This window comes from Pseudophryne corroboree, chromosome 2 (genome assembly GCF_028390025.1).
Source record: "Pseudophryne corroboree isolate aPseCor3 chromosome 2, aPseCor3.hap2, whole genome shotgun sequence".
Lineage (NCBI taxonomy): Eukaryota > Metazoa > Chordata > Amphibia > Anura > Myobatrachidae > Pseudophryne > Pseudophryne corroboree.
Genome location: NC_086445.1, coordinates 498,169,125 through 498,186,902, shown reverse-complemented (window position 1 = coordinate 498,186,902; position 17,778 = coordinate 498,169,125). Strand labels below are relative to the sequence as shown.

The window sequence follows — 17,778 nt, the reverse complement described above, 5'->3', positions numbered from 1 at the left end:
ATCACGGGGCAGTGTCGCAATTGCAAACACATGACGCCACCCTTGCGGCTTTAACCGATAAAATCGAAGATCTGGAAAATCGCAACCGGCTAAACAACCTACGCCTTATTGGCCTTCTGGAATCCGTTCGCCCCGAAGATCTTATGGATCTGGTCTCTCGCTGGCTCCCTGAGACTCTGAGCCTTCCTTCTTCTCCTACATCATACTTAGTGGAAAGGGCGCACCGTTTTGGTCATGACCTTGTCCAGATTGGCCTTTGCTGTGAGGACTCCAAACTGCTTCTTTTTCAGGACTTTTCAAGTTTCTTCACGACACCGGGAATTCTCTCCAGTCTGCAAATAATTTTTTTCAAAAGGCATTCAATTTGCCCTCAAACCACACTATTTCGAAACCCCTGATACTGCTCGCAATTTCCTACACTCTTTGTCCTCATCCTTCTCTGATTCGCGTATGGATGATGCAGTTTGACTGAACATGGCTTGATAAGTATTGACTAGTCTAATCTCCATTTTCTCTTTCCAATGGATGACACAATGTTATATTAAATTTTTCTGTTCTTGCTGTTAATGTTGCGGGATAATTCCCCCGCTATAATGTGAATGCCTGAGCGGAGACAACTCCCCTCTCTATTTCTCCTACCCATTCCCCACTAGAACTGTCAATTTGGGTTGAACACCCCAATTAAGCGGAAGAAAATGCTAAGTCATCTCAAGAAAATTTGCCCCTATGTGGCGTTTTTTCAAGAGACGCATTGGTGGCTCACAGACCCAAACGTAGTGCGGGATAATTGGATTGGTGATTATAAATGTGCCTCTTACACTACGAAGACTAGGGGAGTGTTGCTGTTATTTAATAAATATTTGCATTATGATATTAAGGATGAATGGATTGATCCTGATGGGAGATTTTTATTTTGAAGGTGGATATTGAATGGGAACGGTTTACCGTAGCATGTATTTACGCCCCCACAGGGCCAAATGTGGCCTTTTTTTCAACCCTCTTTGTTAAGTTACACTGTTGGGATGTGATTTACATGTAGTATTTGACCCTTCCCTCTATGTGTCAGGTGGGCCCAGGCAGACTGGCTCCAGTAGATCCGCCCCATCCACCTTATCATTATTGCTAGACACATTACAACTTATGGACCCCTGTAGGTTCTTACATCCTGACTCTAGGGAATACACCTTTTTCTCTCATCCACATAAGGTATTTTCTCATTTAGATTATTGGTTGCTCTCTGGTTCATTGATTTATAGAGTTATGGACTCGACCATAGCTGACATCCTCTTATCTGATCATGCCCCATTACTCTTACCCTATCGACACCTCGTCCATTTTCTCATAATTGGCGCTTCCCAGATTACCTAGCCTCCTCTGATGACTTTAAACTTTACTTAACCCAATCCTTTCTTAACTATGCCCAGGAAAATAGTGTCCATACGGATTATATAAATCTTTTTTGGCAGACTTCCAAACCGGTCCTTCGAGGCCACATACTATCCTATGTAGCCACTAAGAAAAAACATTTCCTTGCCAGATTGTCCCATGCAACCCATGCAGTTACCTCAACATACTCGCAATTGTTAACTAATCCTTCTGACTCGAATCGACTACTATACAAGGATGCCAAGTCGATCCATTACACCTTTTGTGCTGAGCAGGCTAAACTATTCTTATCATTCCAATCTAATAAGTATTTCCGATGGGGTAATCGCCCCCGGGAAATTGTTGGCCAACTTAGTGAAAGACTCATCGGCCCCTAAACACATCCCGTCCATTCAAACTGGCCAGGGCTCCCTAGCACTGACTCTGGAGACAATTCGTGATGTGTTCCTTGAATTTTTTGAAACCCTCTACACTGCACCCCCTGATCAGCCTGTCAAGAGTCTAGACTTCTTAACTCAGGCAGGCCTCTCTGCCCCTTTCTGACGATGGTAGTTCTCCCATCACAGATGCAGAGTTGGAGATGGTGATTAAATCTTTCCTAACGGGAAGACCCCAGGTCCAGATGGCCTATCTGCCGCATACTACAAACTCCTCTCCTCACACGTTCGGGAACACCTTTCTAGACTCTATAATTCAATCCTTACAGGTCATTTGGCACCTCCTGATTTTAATACCGCTAGGGTAATTGTTCTACCCAAGTCGAATAAAGACCTTAGTTTCTTCGTATAGACCGATTTCCCTCTTGAATCAAGATTTCAAAATTTTTACTAAAATTCTTGCTTCCCGCCTCCAGTTGGTTTTGCCTAAATTATTACACCCTGCACAGACAGGTTTTCTTTGCAACAGACATTCAGTTCGTAATGTTCACTCATTGTTGGCGGCCATGATTAAGACACATAACTCTCGGGAGAGGGGAAACATAGTCCTCAGTTGTGACGCCGATAAGGCCTTTGACAGAGTATCCTGGGCGCACTTAAGTAGAATTCTTCAACATCAGGAATTTAGCCCGGACTTTTTACATGTGTTTCACACACACTTTACCACCAACCACTAGCTTATTTAACAATTAATGCCCATAACACTCGTTATTTTACATTGCATCGTGGCACCAGGCAAGGCTGTCCCCTCTCCCCACTTTTGTTCAACTTGGTATTAGACCCCCTTTTTGGCATTTTTTAAAGGAAGATAGATGGCATGGAATTAAATTGAACCATCTGGAACTTAAATTCTCTGCATTTGACGATGACATCATGCTTTCGTTTAGTAACCCCGATGCGGCACTGCCCCATTTGCTCTCCATTCTTAATTCCTTTGAATTAGTGTCTGGGTTTAAAATGAACTACTCAAAAACTGAAGCTTTGGACTTTTTTCCCTCTGCTAAAACTGGCTGGGGTACTTCGTTCCCCTTCCACTGGGCGTCAGATGATAATATCACCTATCTCGGTATAAAAATCCCTAATCATCCCTCAAAACTATACACCTTAAAATTTTCCTCCCTTCTTGCCAAGACTTATACTGACTTCTCTAAATGTGCTCACCTCCCTTTGACATACACTGGCCGTTGTTATTTATATAAAATGATAACCTTTCCACGGTTTTTATATATATATTGCAGATGCTCCCATTGATCCCGCCTAAAGATACATTCACCCAACTGAACAAAGCATCGACCAAATTTATTTGGGCAGGTAAACGGGCAAGGGTCTCGCTATTTAAATTGCAACAACCACGGACCCTGGGTGGTCTAAATTTACAGTGTTTGCGCACTTATGCAATGGCGGCAAAGTATAGAGTTGCTTTGGAATGGATTAATGGACGCAGTGTATATGCAAACCAACAGCTAGAACAAACCTTCATACCGAACTGGGACCCGGTCTCCTTGCTACATGCTACGCCCCACTCCATGCCCGATTTTGTAAAAGATAATGTCCTGTTGTCTTCTACTTGTATGGCTCCAAATCAAAATTGCCACGGCAAACCTCTTTATAAGTGACCTTACGTAAATGTTTTCAAACTACTGATTGGTACAATCTAACAGTGTTAGACTCTGGTGGTCCGTTCTAACTTGCCCCTGGATAGGGGTATAATTTCCCCTCCCAAAGCTGTAATTTGAACATATTATATTTGTATCCTATGCCTTACAAATTACCCTGTTCATGCTCTTGACTTTCTTCTGTTGTACTGTTTCTTCCCTTGATTGATTGCTATAATATTCTACAAGACGATTCTGATTATGTTCTGTATATTTTGCTATATATGTGTATTACATTTGCCTGTCAATAAACTTTTGAAAAGAAAAAAAAAAATACAACCAAAAGCTATAAGCTTGACAGGAGAGAGGGCACTCCAGTGTGTAGGTACCAGGGACGTGCAGTGAGCAAAATAACTCAGGAGGCACTGGCTAGAACCAGAGCCAGATTTACATGCAATATATGAGCCAAAGCGTACATCTGGGCAGAGGCGTCACCGGGTATGGTGACACCCGATGCGCGCCCCTGATCTCCTGCCGCGATCGTTGCAAAAGGGGGCGTGGCCTTGTACTTAGGGGGCGTGGCTTTGCGGGGATCCCGGACTCGTCACTCTGGGGGCGTGCCCAGCATCTCCGGAGATGCTGGGCTTCCCCCAGAGCCAGTCTCCGTCCGCTGTCGGCTCCTCTTCTGTGACCGGAGCCGGGTGCTGTAGGAGACTTTCTCACTGCAGCACCTGGTTCCTGTTAATGCGGAGGAGCTGACATTTGGTGTCACCCTCCTCCAGGCGTCACACCCGGGTGCGGGCCGCACCCCCCGCACCCGCCTTATGACGCCACTGCATCTGGGCATTATACACAGGTACAGCAGTATAAACTCCTGGAAATTTGGTGAGATTTGATCAGAGAAGTGCGGAAACATTAGCCAGGTGAGGCACTGCCTCACCTGCCATAGACTATTTACTCCAGAGTTTTGGCTATAAAAAGTATTAGAATAATGCAAAGAAGATATTTCAAACATATTCTTTGTATTTTTCATATACTTAATACAGTCAAAACTCTGGCACAAACGTTAGTATGACAGGAAAGGCTCTGCCTCACCCCACCACACGTCACTGGTAGGTATGTAGCTTGCTTCTCTTGAAAAGGCTACGGGTATAGATGCTGGAACGGCCTGGTATCTCAGTAGTACTAGAACTGTGTTTCAGCACAGTCACTTTTTTCAAACTTTCAGTTAAAAGGGATATTTAACCCCTAGGGTACGTGTCACAATACCTTACTGCTGATGTAAGCTGTGATGTGCTGTAGTCCTTTTCTCCATCAAGGTAACCATATTTCATAAGAAACACCTAGAAGGAAAAACAAGAGAATAACAATAGTATTACATTGTGCAGTTCATGTATTTGTGCTTTATAGACATCATCATCATGATTTTACCTCTGAATTATATAACCATACTAAACATATTGGGGTATATGCAATTGCGGTCGAATTGCCGCAAATGTTAAAAATAGGGGCATTTTCGACAAAAAAAAACTGTCTAATTGGATTCGACAATGCAATACAGTACTTTTCGACAAAAAACCTGCCGTTTCAGATTCGACTTTTTGCAATTCGACATTTCTCAAATTCGACATGTCTGCAATGGTAAAACTGCGGCTTTTCGACAAAAGTATATTCAATTGAAGAATGTTGATTCGACAACAGTGCTTTTCGACAGTCATTTCGTCAATTTCATTCCGCCTCATTTTGCTGTCGTGATCTAATAAAAATTTTTAAAAACATGTTTTTTTGATTGCTAATAGCATATCTATTTATATTAGAAGGGATTATCTACTTGGTTTGTCTATTTAGGACCCACAAGTATTATTTAATATATTTTTTAAAAGAATATATATATTTTTTTTACTGACTAAAATAATATGGAGAGATCAGTGCATGTTTTTCAGTGGGAAGGGGTGGGAATGGGTTAAAATATCTGAAAAAATTGCGTGGGGTCCCCCCACCTAAGCATAGCCAGCCTCGGGCTCTTTGAGCCGGTCCTGGTTGTAAAAATACGGGGGGGGGGGGGGAAATGACAGGGGATCCCCCGTATTTTAACAACCAGCACCGGGCTCTGCATCCGGTCTGGTGCAAAAAATACGGGGGACAAAACACGTAGGGGTCCCCCGTATTTTTAACACCAGCACCGGGCTCCACTAGCTAAAGAGATAATGCCACAGCCGGGGGACACTTTTATACTGGTCCCCGCGGCCGTGGCATTAAATCCCCAACTAGTCACCCCCTGGCCGGGGTACCCTGGAGGAGTGGCGACCCCAGTACAACTTTATTACATACATGCACACCGACATACACACATACTTACCTATGTTGACACGAGGCTTGGTCCCCTTCTCCACGTAGAATCCACGGGGTACCTGTAAATAAAATTATACTCACAATAATCCTGTGTAGATCGGTCCTCTTCAAAGTTTGTAATCCACGTACTTGGCAAAATAAAAAAACGGAAACCATGGACCACGCACTGAAAGGGGTCCCATGTTTACACATGGGACCCCTTTCCCCGACTGCCGGGACCCCCCGTGACTGCTGTCAAAGAGGGTCCCTTCAGCCAATCAGGGAGCGCCACGTCATGGCACTCTCCTGATTGGCTGTGCGCGTCTGAGCTGTCAGGCGGCGCATAGCGCATAGGCGCTCCATTATATTCAATGGTGGGAACTTTGCAGTCAGCGGTTGACCGCCAGTAACCTCGCGGTCAACCGCTGACCGCAAAGTTCCCACCATTGGATATAATGGAGCGCCTATGCGCTACAGTGTATCTCGAGTGCGCCGCCTGACAGCACAGACGCGCACAGCCAATCAGGAGAGTACCATGACGTGGCGCTCCCTGATTGGCTGAAGGGACCCTCTTTGACAGCAGTCACATGGGGTCCCGGCAGTCGGGGAGTGCGTGGTCCATGGTTTCCGTTTTTGTATTTTGCCAAGTACGTGGATTACAAACTCTGAAGAGGACCGATCTACCCCGGATTGTTGTGAGTATAATTTTATTTATAGGTACCCCGTGGATTCTACGTGGAGAAGGGGACCGAGCCTCGTGTCAACATAGGTAAGTATGTGTGTATGTCGGTGTGCATGTATGTAATAAAGTTGTACTGTCACGTTGTGTGTACTATTTTTATTTGGGCAATATTTTTGTAGTAGAACTACAGGTACCAGCGGGCCCGTTCCCCCCCCGCATGCTGGTACTTGTGGTTCTCCAAGTACCAGCTTGCGGGGGAGGCTTGCTGGGACTTGTAGTTCTGCTTCAAAAAACAATATTTTTTTTTTTTACACTTGGCTATCAGCCTCCCATCCGCCGCCCTTGGATGGGGGGGGGGGGGGGGCAGCCTCGGGCTTCACCCCTGGCCCTTGGGTGGCTGCAGGAGGGGGGACCCCTTGATTTAAGGAGTCCCCACTCCTCCAGGGTACCCCGGCCAGTGGTGACTAGTTAGTGATTTAATGCCAGGGCCGCAGGGACCGATACAAAAGTGTCCCCCGGCTGTGGCATTATCTCTCTGACTAGTGGAGCCCGGTGCTGGTGTTAAAAATATGGGGGACCCCTACGTGTTTTGTCCCCCGTATTTTTGTCACCAGAACCGGATGCAGAGCCCGGTGCTGGTTGTTAAAATACGGGGGATCCCCTGTCATTTCCCCCCCCGTATTTTTACAACCAGGACCGGCTCAAAGAGCCCGAGGCTGGTTATGCTTAGGAGGGGGAACCCCATGCAATTTTTTTCTGGTTTTTTTTTTTTTTAACACCTTTGTGCCGTCCATGAAGTCGAATCTAGGACGCACACTATCGTCAATTGGTCCGTTTTTCGACAGCGGGACTGTCGAATCCGTTTTTTATTGAATATGTTGAATTCGGGTCCCAGTGGCCGGGATTCGACTGTCGAATTGTGTCGAATCCAAAAACGGTCGAATTCCAGCTGGAATTCGACCACAATTGCATATACCCCATAATCACATAATCACTTTTGCAGAGACATTAAGGGGCAGATTTATTGCCATCTGCATCTGAGGAAAATACCCTGAGTAAAGTCAGCGCATGCACTGCCCCCTTCCCCCCTTACTACCGCCCTTTCCTGCATACTTATCCAGTGATCAGTGCCCATGTGCTCTTCTCCAGCCCCAGTCATGTGATCGCCAGCTTCCTCCACTGTGAACCAGTCATCTGCTGCAAACTGCTGTAAATGCCGGCTTACAGCAGATCACTGTGTTCACAGTGCAGGAGCCGTAGAGCAGAAAACTGGAGCCGGAGGAGAGCACAGGAGCACTATTCACCAGGGAATGCAAGTTTTGTTTTGTTTTTTTCAAAATATATTATTTATTTATTTTTACACACAGTGATCAGCTTATGTGTCCATTGGACACACATAGTCCATCACACTGCAGTCTCTGCTTGCAGGCAGAGAAAGCTGTGCAGAAGTACAGGATTCACAGTGCCCCACACAGTAAATGCCCCTTGCACCATATGCCTCACACTGTAAATGCTTCTTGAACGTTATTGTACCCACACTGTAATGCCTCTTGCACTATATTATGCCACTTGTACCATACGCCCCTCACAGTAATGCCACTTGCACCATATTATTGCCCACAGTTAAGCCCTGCCCTGTCACTTTAGTGTATGCAAGCCTCACATAATAATGCCCCACTACCTGCTCGTTGTCAGGGGTTTCCTCCACTGACTTCCTCTATCTGCAGCCATCCCTCGGTCTCGGCACTTCAGGGGAGCGATGTCGCTCCCAAAATGGCCACTGCCTCCTCTACCATCCTTCAAACCTGTCTCCTCTGTGGTGGTGGTGGCCATTTTGGGATGGACATTTTCAATAGTATTTCAAGTGGATAGCCAGACCGCATGAAATGCTATGCAACCACTGGCCGCAGGCGCCCCATGTGATCACATGGCTTGCCCGGCCCTAAAAACATCCTAAATCTGCATACTATGACGTGTATAGATGCACATACCAAGGAGCCAATTGTCCCTTTTAACATCAAATGATGTCAGCAAAGTCAAAAGTAAAACAAACTGAAGAAAAGTCAAGTAACCAAAATCTGATATGCCAGCTGCTGCTGAGATAGTTTCACTACTATGTACATAATAACCAGCTTGAAGCAAAAGAACAGGTGGAAGTGGAACCAGAAATGACTGTAAATGTAAGGATACTGTGTGCTGAGCTAGTGACCACTGGCAAGAGTGCAACAAATTCTATGGCAGACTGCTTTCCACTAGAGATGAGCGGGTTCGGTTCCTCGGAAACCGAACCCCCCCCGAACTTCACCCATTTTACACGGGTCCGAGGCATACTCGGATTCTCCCGTATGGCTCGGTTAACCCGAGCGCGCCCGAACGTCATCATCCCGCTGTCGGATTCTCGCGAGATTCGGATTCTATATAAGGAGCCACGCATCGCCGCCATTTTTCACTCGTGCATTGGAAATGATAGTGAGAGGACGTGGCTGGCGTCCTCTCACTTTGTTTCAGGGGGCTGCATATCTTTATTCTGGGGACCAGCAGTATTATAGGAGGAGTACAGTGCAGAGTTTTGCTGACCAGTGACCACCAGTATTATACGTTGTCTGCCTGAAAAACGCTCCATATCTGTGCTCAGTGTGCTGCATATATCTGTGCTCACACTGCTTTATTGTGGGGACTGGGGACCAGCAGTATTATATAGGAGGAGTACAGTGCAGAGTTTTGCTGACCAGTGACCACCAGTATACGTTGTCTGCCTGAAAAAAAAACGCTCCATATCTGTGCTCAGTGTGCTGCATATATCTGTGCTCACACTGCTTTATTGTGGGGACTGGGGACCAGCAGTATTATATAGGAGGAGTACAGTGCAGAGTTTTGCTGACCAGTGACCACCAGTATTATACGTTCTCTGCCTGCAAAACGCTCCATATCTGTGCTCAGTGTGCTGCATATATCTGTGCTCACACTGCTTTATTGTGGGGACTGGGGACCAGCAGTATTATATAGGAGGAGTACAGTGCAGAGTTTTGCTGACCAGTGACCACCAGTATTATACGTTGTCTGCCTGAAAAACGCTCCATATCTGAGCTGCATTGTAGTATATAGTAGGAGTACAGTGCATAATTTTGCTGACCACCAGTATATAATATATAGGAGTACGGTACAGAAGGCCACTGCTCTACCTACCTCTGTGTCGTCAAGTATACTATCCATCCATACCTGTGGTGCATTTCAATTTTGCACAGTTTGCTGACCACCAGTATATAATATATAGCAGTACGGTACAGTAGGCCACTGCTCTACCTACCTCTGTGTCGTCAAGTATACTATCCATCCATACCTGTGGTGCATTTCAGTTTTGCACAGTTTGCTGACCACCAGTATATAATATCTAGCAGCACGGTACAGTAGGCCACTGCTCTACCTACCTCTGTGTCGTCAAGTATACTATCCATCCATACCTGTGGTGCATTTCAGTTTTGCACAGTTTGCTGACCACCAGTATATAATATATAGCAGTACGGTCCAGTAGGCCACTGCTCTACCTACCTCTGTGTCGTCAAGTATACTATCCATCCATACCTGTGGTGCATTTCAGTTTTGCACAGTTTGCTGACCACCAGTATATAATATATAGCAGTACGGTACAGTAGGCCACTGCTCTACCTACCTCTGTGTCGTCAAGTATACTATCCATCCATACCTGTGGTGCATTTCAGTTTTGCACAGTTTGCTGACCACCAGTATATAATATATAGCAGTACGGTACAGTAGGCCACTGCTCTACCTACCTCTGTGTCGTCAAGTATACTATCCATCCATACCTGTGGTGCATTTCAGTTGTGCGCAGTATATATAGTAGTAGGCCATTGCTATTGATACTGGCATATAATTCCACACATTAAAAAATGGAGAACAAAAATGTGGAGGGTAAAATAGGGAAAGATCAAGATCCACTTCCACCTCGTGCTGAAGCTGCTGCCACTAGTCATGGCCGAGACGATGAAATGCCATCAACGTCGTCTGCCAAGGCCGATGCCCAATGTCATAGTAGAGAGCATGTAAAATCCAAAACATAAAAGTTCAGTAAAATGACCCAAAAATCAAAATTAAAAGCGTCTGAGGAGAAGCGTAAACTTGCCAATATGCCATTTACGACACGGAGTGGCAAGGAACGGCTGAGGCCCTGGCCTATGTTCATGGCTAGTGGTTCAGCTTCACATGAGGATGGAAGCACTCATCCTCTCGCTAGAAAAATGAAAAGACTTAAGCTGGCAAAAGCACAGCAAAGAACTGTGCGTTCTTCTAAATCACAAATCCCCAAGGAGAGTCCAATTGTGTCGGCTGTGATGCCTGACCTTCCCAACACTGGACGGGAAGAGGTGGCGCCTTCCACCATTTGCACGCCCCCTGCAAGTGCTGTAAGGAGCACCCGCAGTCCAGTTCCTGATAGTCAAATTGAAGATGTCACTGTTGAAGTACACCAGGATGAGGATATGGGTGTTGCTGGCGCTGAGGAGGAAATTGACAAGGAGGATTCTGATGGTGAGGTGGTTTGTATAAGTCAGGCACCCGGGGAGACACCTGTTGTCCGTGGGACGAATATGGCCATTGACATGACATGCCTGGTCAAAATACAAAAAAAATCAGCTCAAGTCAAGTCAGTGACAAGTTCAAAAACTTTGGATGACAGCGGAAGCAGTCCACTGACCACTAAATCCCTTCCTCTTGTAACCAAGCTCCTGCAAACCACACCACCAACTCCCTCAGTGTCAATTTCCTCCTTACACAGGAAAGCCAATAGTCCTGCAGGCCATGTCACTGGCAAGTCTGACGAGTCCTCTCCTGCCTGGGATTCCTCCGATGCATCCTTGAGTGTAACGCCTACTGCTGCTGGCGCTGCTGTTGTTGCTGCTGGGAGTCGATCGTCATCCCAGAGGGGAAGTCGGAAGACCACTTGTACTACTTCTAGTAAGCAATTGACTGTCCAACAGTCCTTTGCGAGGAAGATGAAATATCACAGCAGTCATCCTGCTGCAAAGCGGATAACTCAGGCCTTGGCAGCCTGGGCGGTGAGAAACGTGTTTCCGTTATCCACCGTTAATTCACAGGCAACTACAGACTTGATTGAGATACTGTGTCCCCGGTACCAAATACCATCTAGGTTCCATTTCTTTAGGCAGGCGATACCGAAAATGTACACAGACCTCAGAAAAAGAGTCACCAGTGTCCTAAAAAATGCAGTTGTACCCAATGTCCACTTAACCACGGACATGTGGACAAGCAGGGCCGTCTTTTCGTATGGGCTCAATGGGCTCTTGCCCAAGGGCCCCAGGAGTATAAGGGCCCTAGGCTGATAGCTGAGGGTCCCCTCTTTCCAGGGGTACCAGATTTTTGAAAATCGGCCCTGGGGAACCGGAGATATCTGACTTGAAAGCAGTGGTCCCCAACCAAGCCTGTTAATTGCTCTTCCCATCCAGATAGCTCGGGTTCTGTCTGACTTAGAGGGTATAATCCAAAAGCTGCGACTCTCCCCTTTTGTTGGACACTGGCAGCTTGTCTCTTCTATACCCAGAACCAGAGATATCAGCCTTCAAGCAGCTGGTTCCTGCTCCAGCTCCCCACGCCTAATATGCAGTTTTAGATTTTTGTTGGTGAATTTCTTTGGGTCCTAAACTCTGATCCCCAAGTCCCCAGAACCTTCTGAAAGGTGAGACTCTCTAGTTTTTTTATCCCATGCAAAGCGAAGAAATATATTTTCAGGAACTTGAGATATCTGCAGTCAAGCAAGCTGCCCTCCCACCGGAAAATGATAAATATTAAGCCCACTTCACTATCCACCCCTCCCCTACCACTCTGGAAGTCATGTACCAGGGCTTCTTCATTCAGCCCAATGCCCCCTTCTACAGTTTAGCCCCATCTGTGCAGTTAAGGAGTAATTAGCAGAAATTACTGTTCCAGGTCCTACATGCTGAGGGGAAGATAAAACACCCCCTACCGCCCGCGGGACATCAAAGCTGCGCTGATAGCACCCCCCACCCCTACCGCTGGAGGATGGGTAGGGGGCCCAGTGAATTGCTGTGCCCAGGGGCCTACACTGCTGTTAAGACGGCCCTGTGGACAAGTGGAGCAGGGCAGACTCAGGACTATATGACTGTGACAGCCCACTGGGTAGATGTATTGCCTCCCGCAGCAAGAACAGCAGTGGCGGCACCAGTAGCAGCATCTCGCAAACGCCAACTCGTTCCTAGGCAGGCTACGCTTTGTATCACTGCTTTCCAGAAGAGGCACACAGCTGACAACCTCTTACGGAAACTGAGGAACATCATCGCAGAATGGCTTACCCCAAATGGACTCTCCTGGGGATTTGTGAAAATCGGACAATGCCAGCAATATTGTGCGTGCATTACATCTGGGCAAATTCCAGCACGTCCCATGTTTTGCACATACAATGAATTTGGTGGTGCAGAATTATTTAAAAAATGACAGGGGCGTGCAAGAGATGCTGTCGGTGGCCCGAAGAATTGCGGGCCACTTTCGGCATTCAGCCACCGCGTGCCGAAGACTGGAGCACCAGCAAACAGTCCTGAACCTGCCCTGTCATCATCTGAAGCAACAGGTGGTAACGAGGTGGAATTCAACCCTCTATATGCTTCAGAGGATGGAGGAGCAGCAAAAGGCCATTCAAGCCTATACATCTGCCTCCGATATAGGCAAAGGAGGGGGAATGCACCTGACTCAAGCGCAGTGGAGAATGATTTCAACGTTGTGCAAGGTTCTGCAACCCTTTGAACTTGCCACACGTGAAGTCAGTTCAGACACTGCCAGCCTGAGTCAGGTCATTCCCCTCATCAGGCTTTTGCAGAAGAAGCTGGAGACATTGAAGGAGGAGCTAAAACAGAGCGATTCCGCTAGGCATGTGGGACTTGTGGATGGAGCCCTTAATTCGCTTAACCAGGATTCACGGGTGGTCAATCTGTTGAAATCAGAGCACTACATTTTGGCCACCGTGCTCGATCCTAGATTTAAAACCTATGTTGGATCTCTCTTTCCGGCAGACACAAGTCTGCAGAGGTTCAAAGACCTGCTGGTGAGAAAATTGGCAAGTCAAGCGGAACGTGACCCGTCAACAGCTCCTCCTTCACATTCTCCCGCAACTGGGGCTGCGAGGAAAAGGCTAAGAATTCCGAGCCCACCCACTGGCGGTGATGCAGGGCAGTCTGGAGCAAGTGCTGACATCTGGTCCAGACTGAAGGACCTGCCAACGATTACTGACATGTCGTCTACTGTCACTGCATATGATTCTGTCACCATTGAAAGAATGGTGGAGGATTATATGAGTGACCGCATCCAGGTAGGCACGTCAGACAGTCCGTACGTATACTGGCAGGAAAAAGAGGCAATTTGGAGGCCCTTGCAGAAACTGGCTTTATTTTACCTAAGTTGCCCCCCCCTCCAGTGTGTACTCCGAAAGAGTGTTTAGTGCAGCCACTCACCTTGTCAGCAATCGGCGTACGAGGTTACTTCCAGAAAGTGTGGAGAAAATGATGTTCATCAAAATGAATTATAATCAATTCCTCGTGGAGACATTCACCAGCAATTGCCTCCAGAAAGTACACAGGGACCTGAGATGGTGGATTCCAGTGGGGACGAATTAATAATCTGTGAGGAGGGGGATGTACACAGTGAAAGGGGTGAGGAATCGGACGATGAGGAGGAGGTGGACATCTTGCCTCTGTAGAGCCAGTTTGTGCAAGGAGAGATTGATTGCTTCTTTTTTGGTGGGGGCCCAAACCAACCAGTCATTTCAGTCAGAGTTGTGTGGCAGACCCTGTCGCTGAAATGATGGGTTTGTTAAAGTGTGCATGTCCTGTTTATACAACATAAGGGTGGGTGGGAGGGCCCAAGGACAATTCCATCTTGCACCTCTTTTTTCTTTCATTTTTCTTTGCATCATGTGCTGTTTGGGGACTATTTTTTTGAAATGCCATCCTGCCTGACACTGCAGTGCCACTCCTAGATGGGCCAGGTGTTTGTGTCGGCCACTTGTGTCGCTTAGCTTAGCCATCCAGCGACCACAGTGCACCTCTTTTTTTCTTTGCATCATGTGCTGTTTGGGGACTATTTTTTAAATCGACCATCCTGTCTGACACTGCAGTGCCACTCCTAGATGGGCCAGGTGTTTGTGTCGGCCACTTGGGTCGCTTAGCTTAGTCATCCAACGACCTTGGTGCAAATTTTAGTACTAAAAATAATATTGTGAGGTGTGAGGTGTTCAGAATAGACTGTAAATGAATGGAAATTATGGTTATTGAGGTTAATAATACTATGGGATCAAAATGACCCCCAAATTCTATGATTTAAGCTGTTTTTGAGGGTTTTTTGTAAAATACACCCGAATCCAAAACACACCCGAATCCGACAAAAATTTTTAGGGAGGTTTTGCCAAAACGCGTCCGAATCCAAAACACGGCCGCGGAACCGAATCCAAAACCAAAACACAAAACCCGAAAAATGTCCGGTGCACATCACTACTTTCCATATAATCTAATATGGGCTAACATTGAGTGTCATGAAAGTCTATGTGCTCTAAAATGTGTACAACTCACTTTTCTTGTGTGGGCACCTTTACAGACTGCCCAGGTTACACTGAGCCCTTTCTAAAGAGACTTGCTGATAAAACATGGCTTTATCTCAGTAACTATTATCATATGAATTTCCTTTTCTGTGTGTGTACATGGCTAATTACATTTAAGTGTATTACTTAAACAACAATATCCAACATAACCGCCTCACTTCAACACATTGAGACAATATGCAGAGAAATTTCACACGTGACGTGTCTAATGCCAACCACAACAGAAATGGTTTCATGTCACCAGCCTCTTTCCAGGATATTGGTAGAGACAGAGGGAAATGAGGATTTTCCTGTAAGATGAATTGGGAGCCAAGAAATAGTACAATGTATTTTTTCCATGCAAGAAATAAAACAAAGAACATGATTTCCTCAGCAGGATGCCAGGTCAGACATATAGGTCTATGGTGTGTGCCCTATGCAGCTAACATGCGTAGTACTGTAGGTATTCTATTCGGCAGTTATTTTAATATAATTGTAAGTAAAAAATCTATTCAAATATTGTCAACATTATGCAATTACTAAAAAGTCTGTGACGTGGATATGTATAGTGACACTTAATTACTGCTGTCAGTGATTTTAGTTACTTAAAAGGAGAGTACAGCTGAATATTTCCTGCACTTTATGAAAGACTCGGCTGCCATCCTCACCTATTCCTCTCTACAGTATAAAGAATATTTTCATCTGCAATAGCAAGTGTTCTTAAGTCTCTTTGTCCAGCATGACAAGACAGTGATTTCAGCAGAAGTTACTATTTTTGAAGACCATGGGCCGGATGTAATGAAGTCCGAGTTGGCTGGAGGTGCGGGTTCCCGGCCAAGCCTGGACGTTTTGAAAAGCGGCAATCATGTACAAAGCAAAACCATGGATGGCCTAGCATGGCTGTGTGACTGATGGGGAAGGTGCTCAATTGGTGTATAAAGCATCTTTTACACCTTACATTTTTTACACAGCCTCCCCCGCCCCCCCCCCCCCCCCCTTTCTACAACCCCCTGGTACCGCACAGGATAGCTGGAGTTGGTTGGAGGGACATCACTCCCTGTCAGCGTCTCTGTATAGGATCTGCAGGCAGGTAAATGGTGCTGAACGCTGCTGGGTCCGCTCTGAGGAGAAGCTTTGCCCCCTGAACATGGCGCTGCTTCCCGCTGTTGCCAGCAGCCTCCCTGTGCCTAACTTAAATCTTAGAAAATAATAAAACTAAAGAAGCTCTAGGAGCTACCTTAGCTGTGACCGGCTCCTCCGGGCACATTTTCTAAACCGAGTCTGGTAGGAGGGGCATAGAGGGAGGAGCCAGACCACACTCTCAAACTCTTAAAGTGCCAGTGGACCTGTCTATACCCCATGGTACTAATGTGACCCCAGCATCCTCTAAGACGTAAGAGAAAATAATATGTTCTATGTAACATAGGGTTGCTATAATATCCCTTTAACCCAGGACACGTATGAATTACACCGGTTCTGTGGTTGGATAAATTCAAGCCCGCATTTCACCGGGTTTTATTCAGCCACAGCACCTGTGTCCCAGATTAAAGGGATATTATGGCAACCCTAATTTCTCTAACGTCCTAGTGGATGCTGGGAACTCCGAAAGGACCATGGGGAATAGCGGCTCCGCAGGAGACTGGGCACAACTAAAAGAAAGCTTTTAGACTACCTGGTGTGCACTGGCTCCTCCCACTATTTTTGTGCCCGGCCGAGCTGGATGCACACTAGGGGCTCTCCTGAGCTCCTAGAAAGAAAGTATATTTTAGATTTTTTATTTTACAGTGAGACCTGCTGGCAACAGGCTCACTGCAACGAGGGACTAAGGGGAGAAGAAGCGAACCTACCTGCTTGCAGCTAGCTTGGGCTTCTTAGGCTACTGGACACCATTAGCTCCAGAGGGATCGACCGCATGGAACTGGCCTTGGTGTTCGTTCCCGGAGCCGCGCCGCCGTCCCCCTTACAGAGCCAGAAGCAAGAAGAAGTCCGGAAAATCGGCGGCATGAAGACTTCTGTCTTCACCAAGGTAGCGCACAGCACTGCAGCTGTGCGCCATTGCTCCTCATACACATAGGTGTGCGCAGGGGGGGTGCCTGGTGCGCACAGGCACCCCCTAATATCTGACCCCCCGATCTTACATGCCTGATGCAGCGATCGCCGAGCAGGCTGATTACTGTCCCCTCTGCGTTGCACCCTGTCAGGACTCCATTACTGAATGGACACCTGGGTTAATCAAGGGTGCCACTGCCACCGGCTTTCAAACTCTCGGCTCCACCTCCATGTACAAAAACAGCGTGATGTGACGTGATGACATCATGCTGCTCACACACCCACCCGTCACACGCCCACCTCTCTCCTTCTATTCTATGCCAACGCCAGCCACTGATGAGGAGCAGCATGCAGCCAGCGTTCCTCTTAGGAAGACAAATTCAATACTGGCAGGCGGTCAGCAGCAATATTGACACGTCACTCATTTTTCCAGCAGCAGCAGTACTAGTCTGCGACTGTCAGTGTCAGTGAGTGGCTGACTTGTAAGTAAGCTGCTGCAGCTTGCAGGGGAAAGACAAGGGGACCCAGACCAGGCTGAGGAGTGTAATTGCAGTGAGTGCCATCAGGGGTGTTTGTTTGGTGCACACCACAACATCTGACAATGTATCTGCTTTATTAGGATTGGTACAAGGGTGGATATTTTATATTGCGTTGACCGTAAATAGATGGTGCTAGACACGC

The 17,778-nt window shown here is 46.7% G+C and overlaps 1 protein-coding gene across 1 annotated transcript in view; it reads right to left on the bottom strand.

The window, feature by feature from the left end:
- The window catches only part of MMP28 (matrix metallopeptidase 28), a 117,288-nt gene that overhangs the window by 65,300 nt on the left and 34,210 nt on the right, over positions 1–17,778 (bottom strand). The window contains exon 2 of the mRNA XM_063953984.1: positions 4,688–4,761. Coding sequence (XP_063810054.1) covers positions 4,688–4,761 — 74 coding nt within the window. The remainder of the gene's footprint in view (positions 1–4,687; positions 4,762–17,778) is intronic.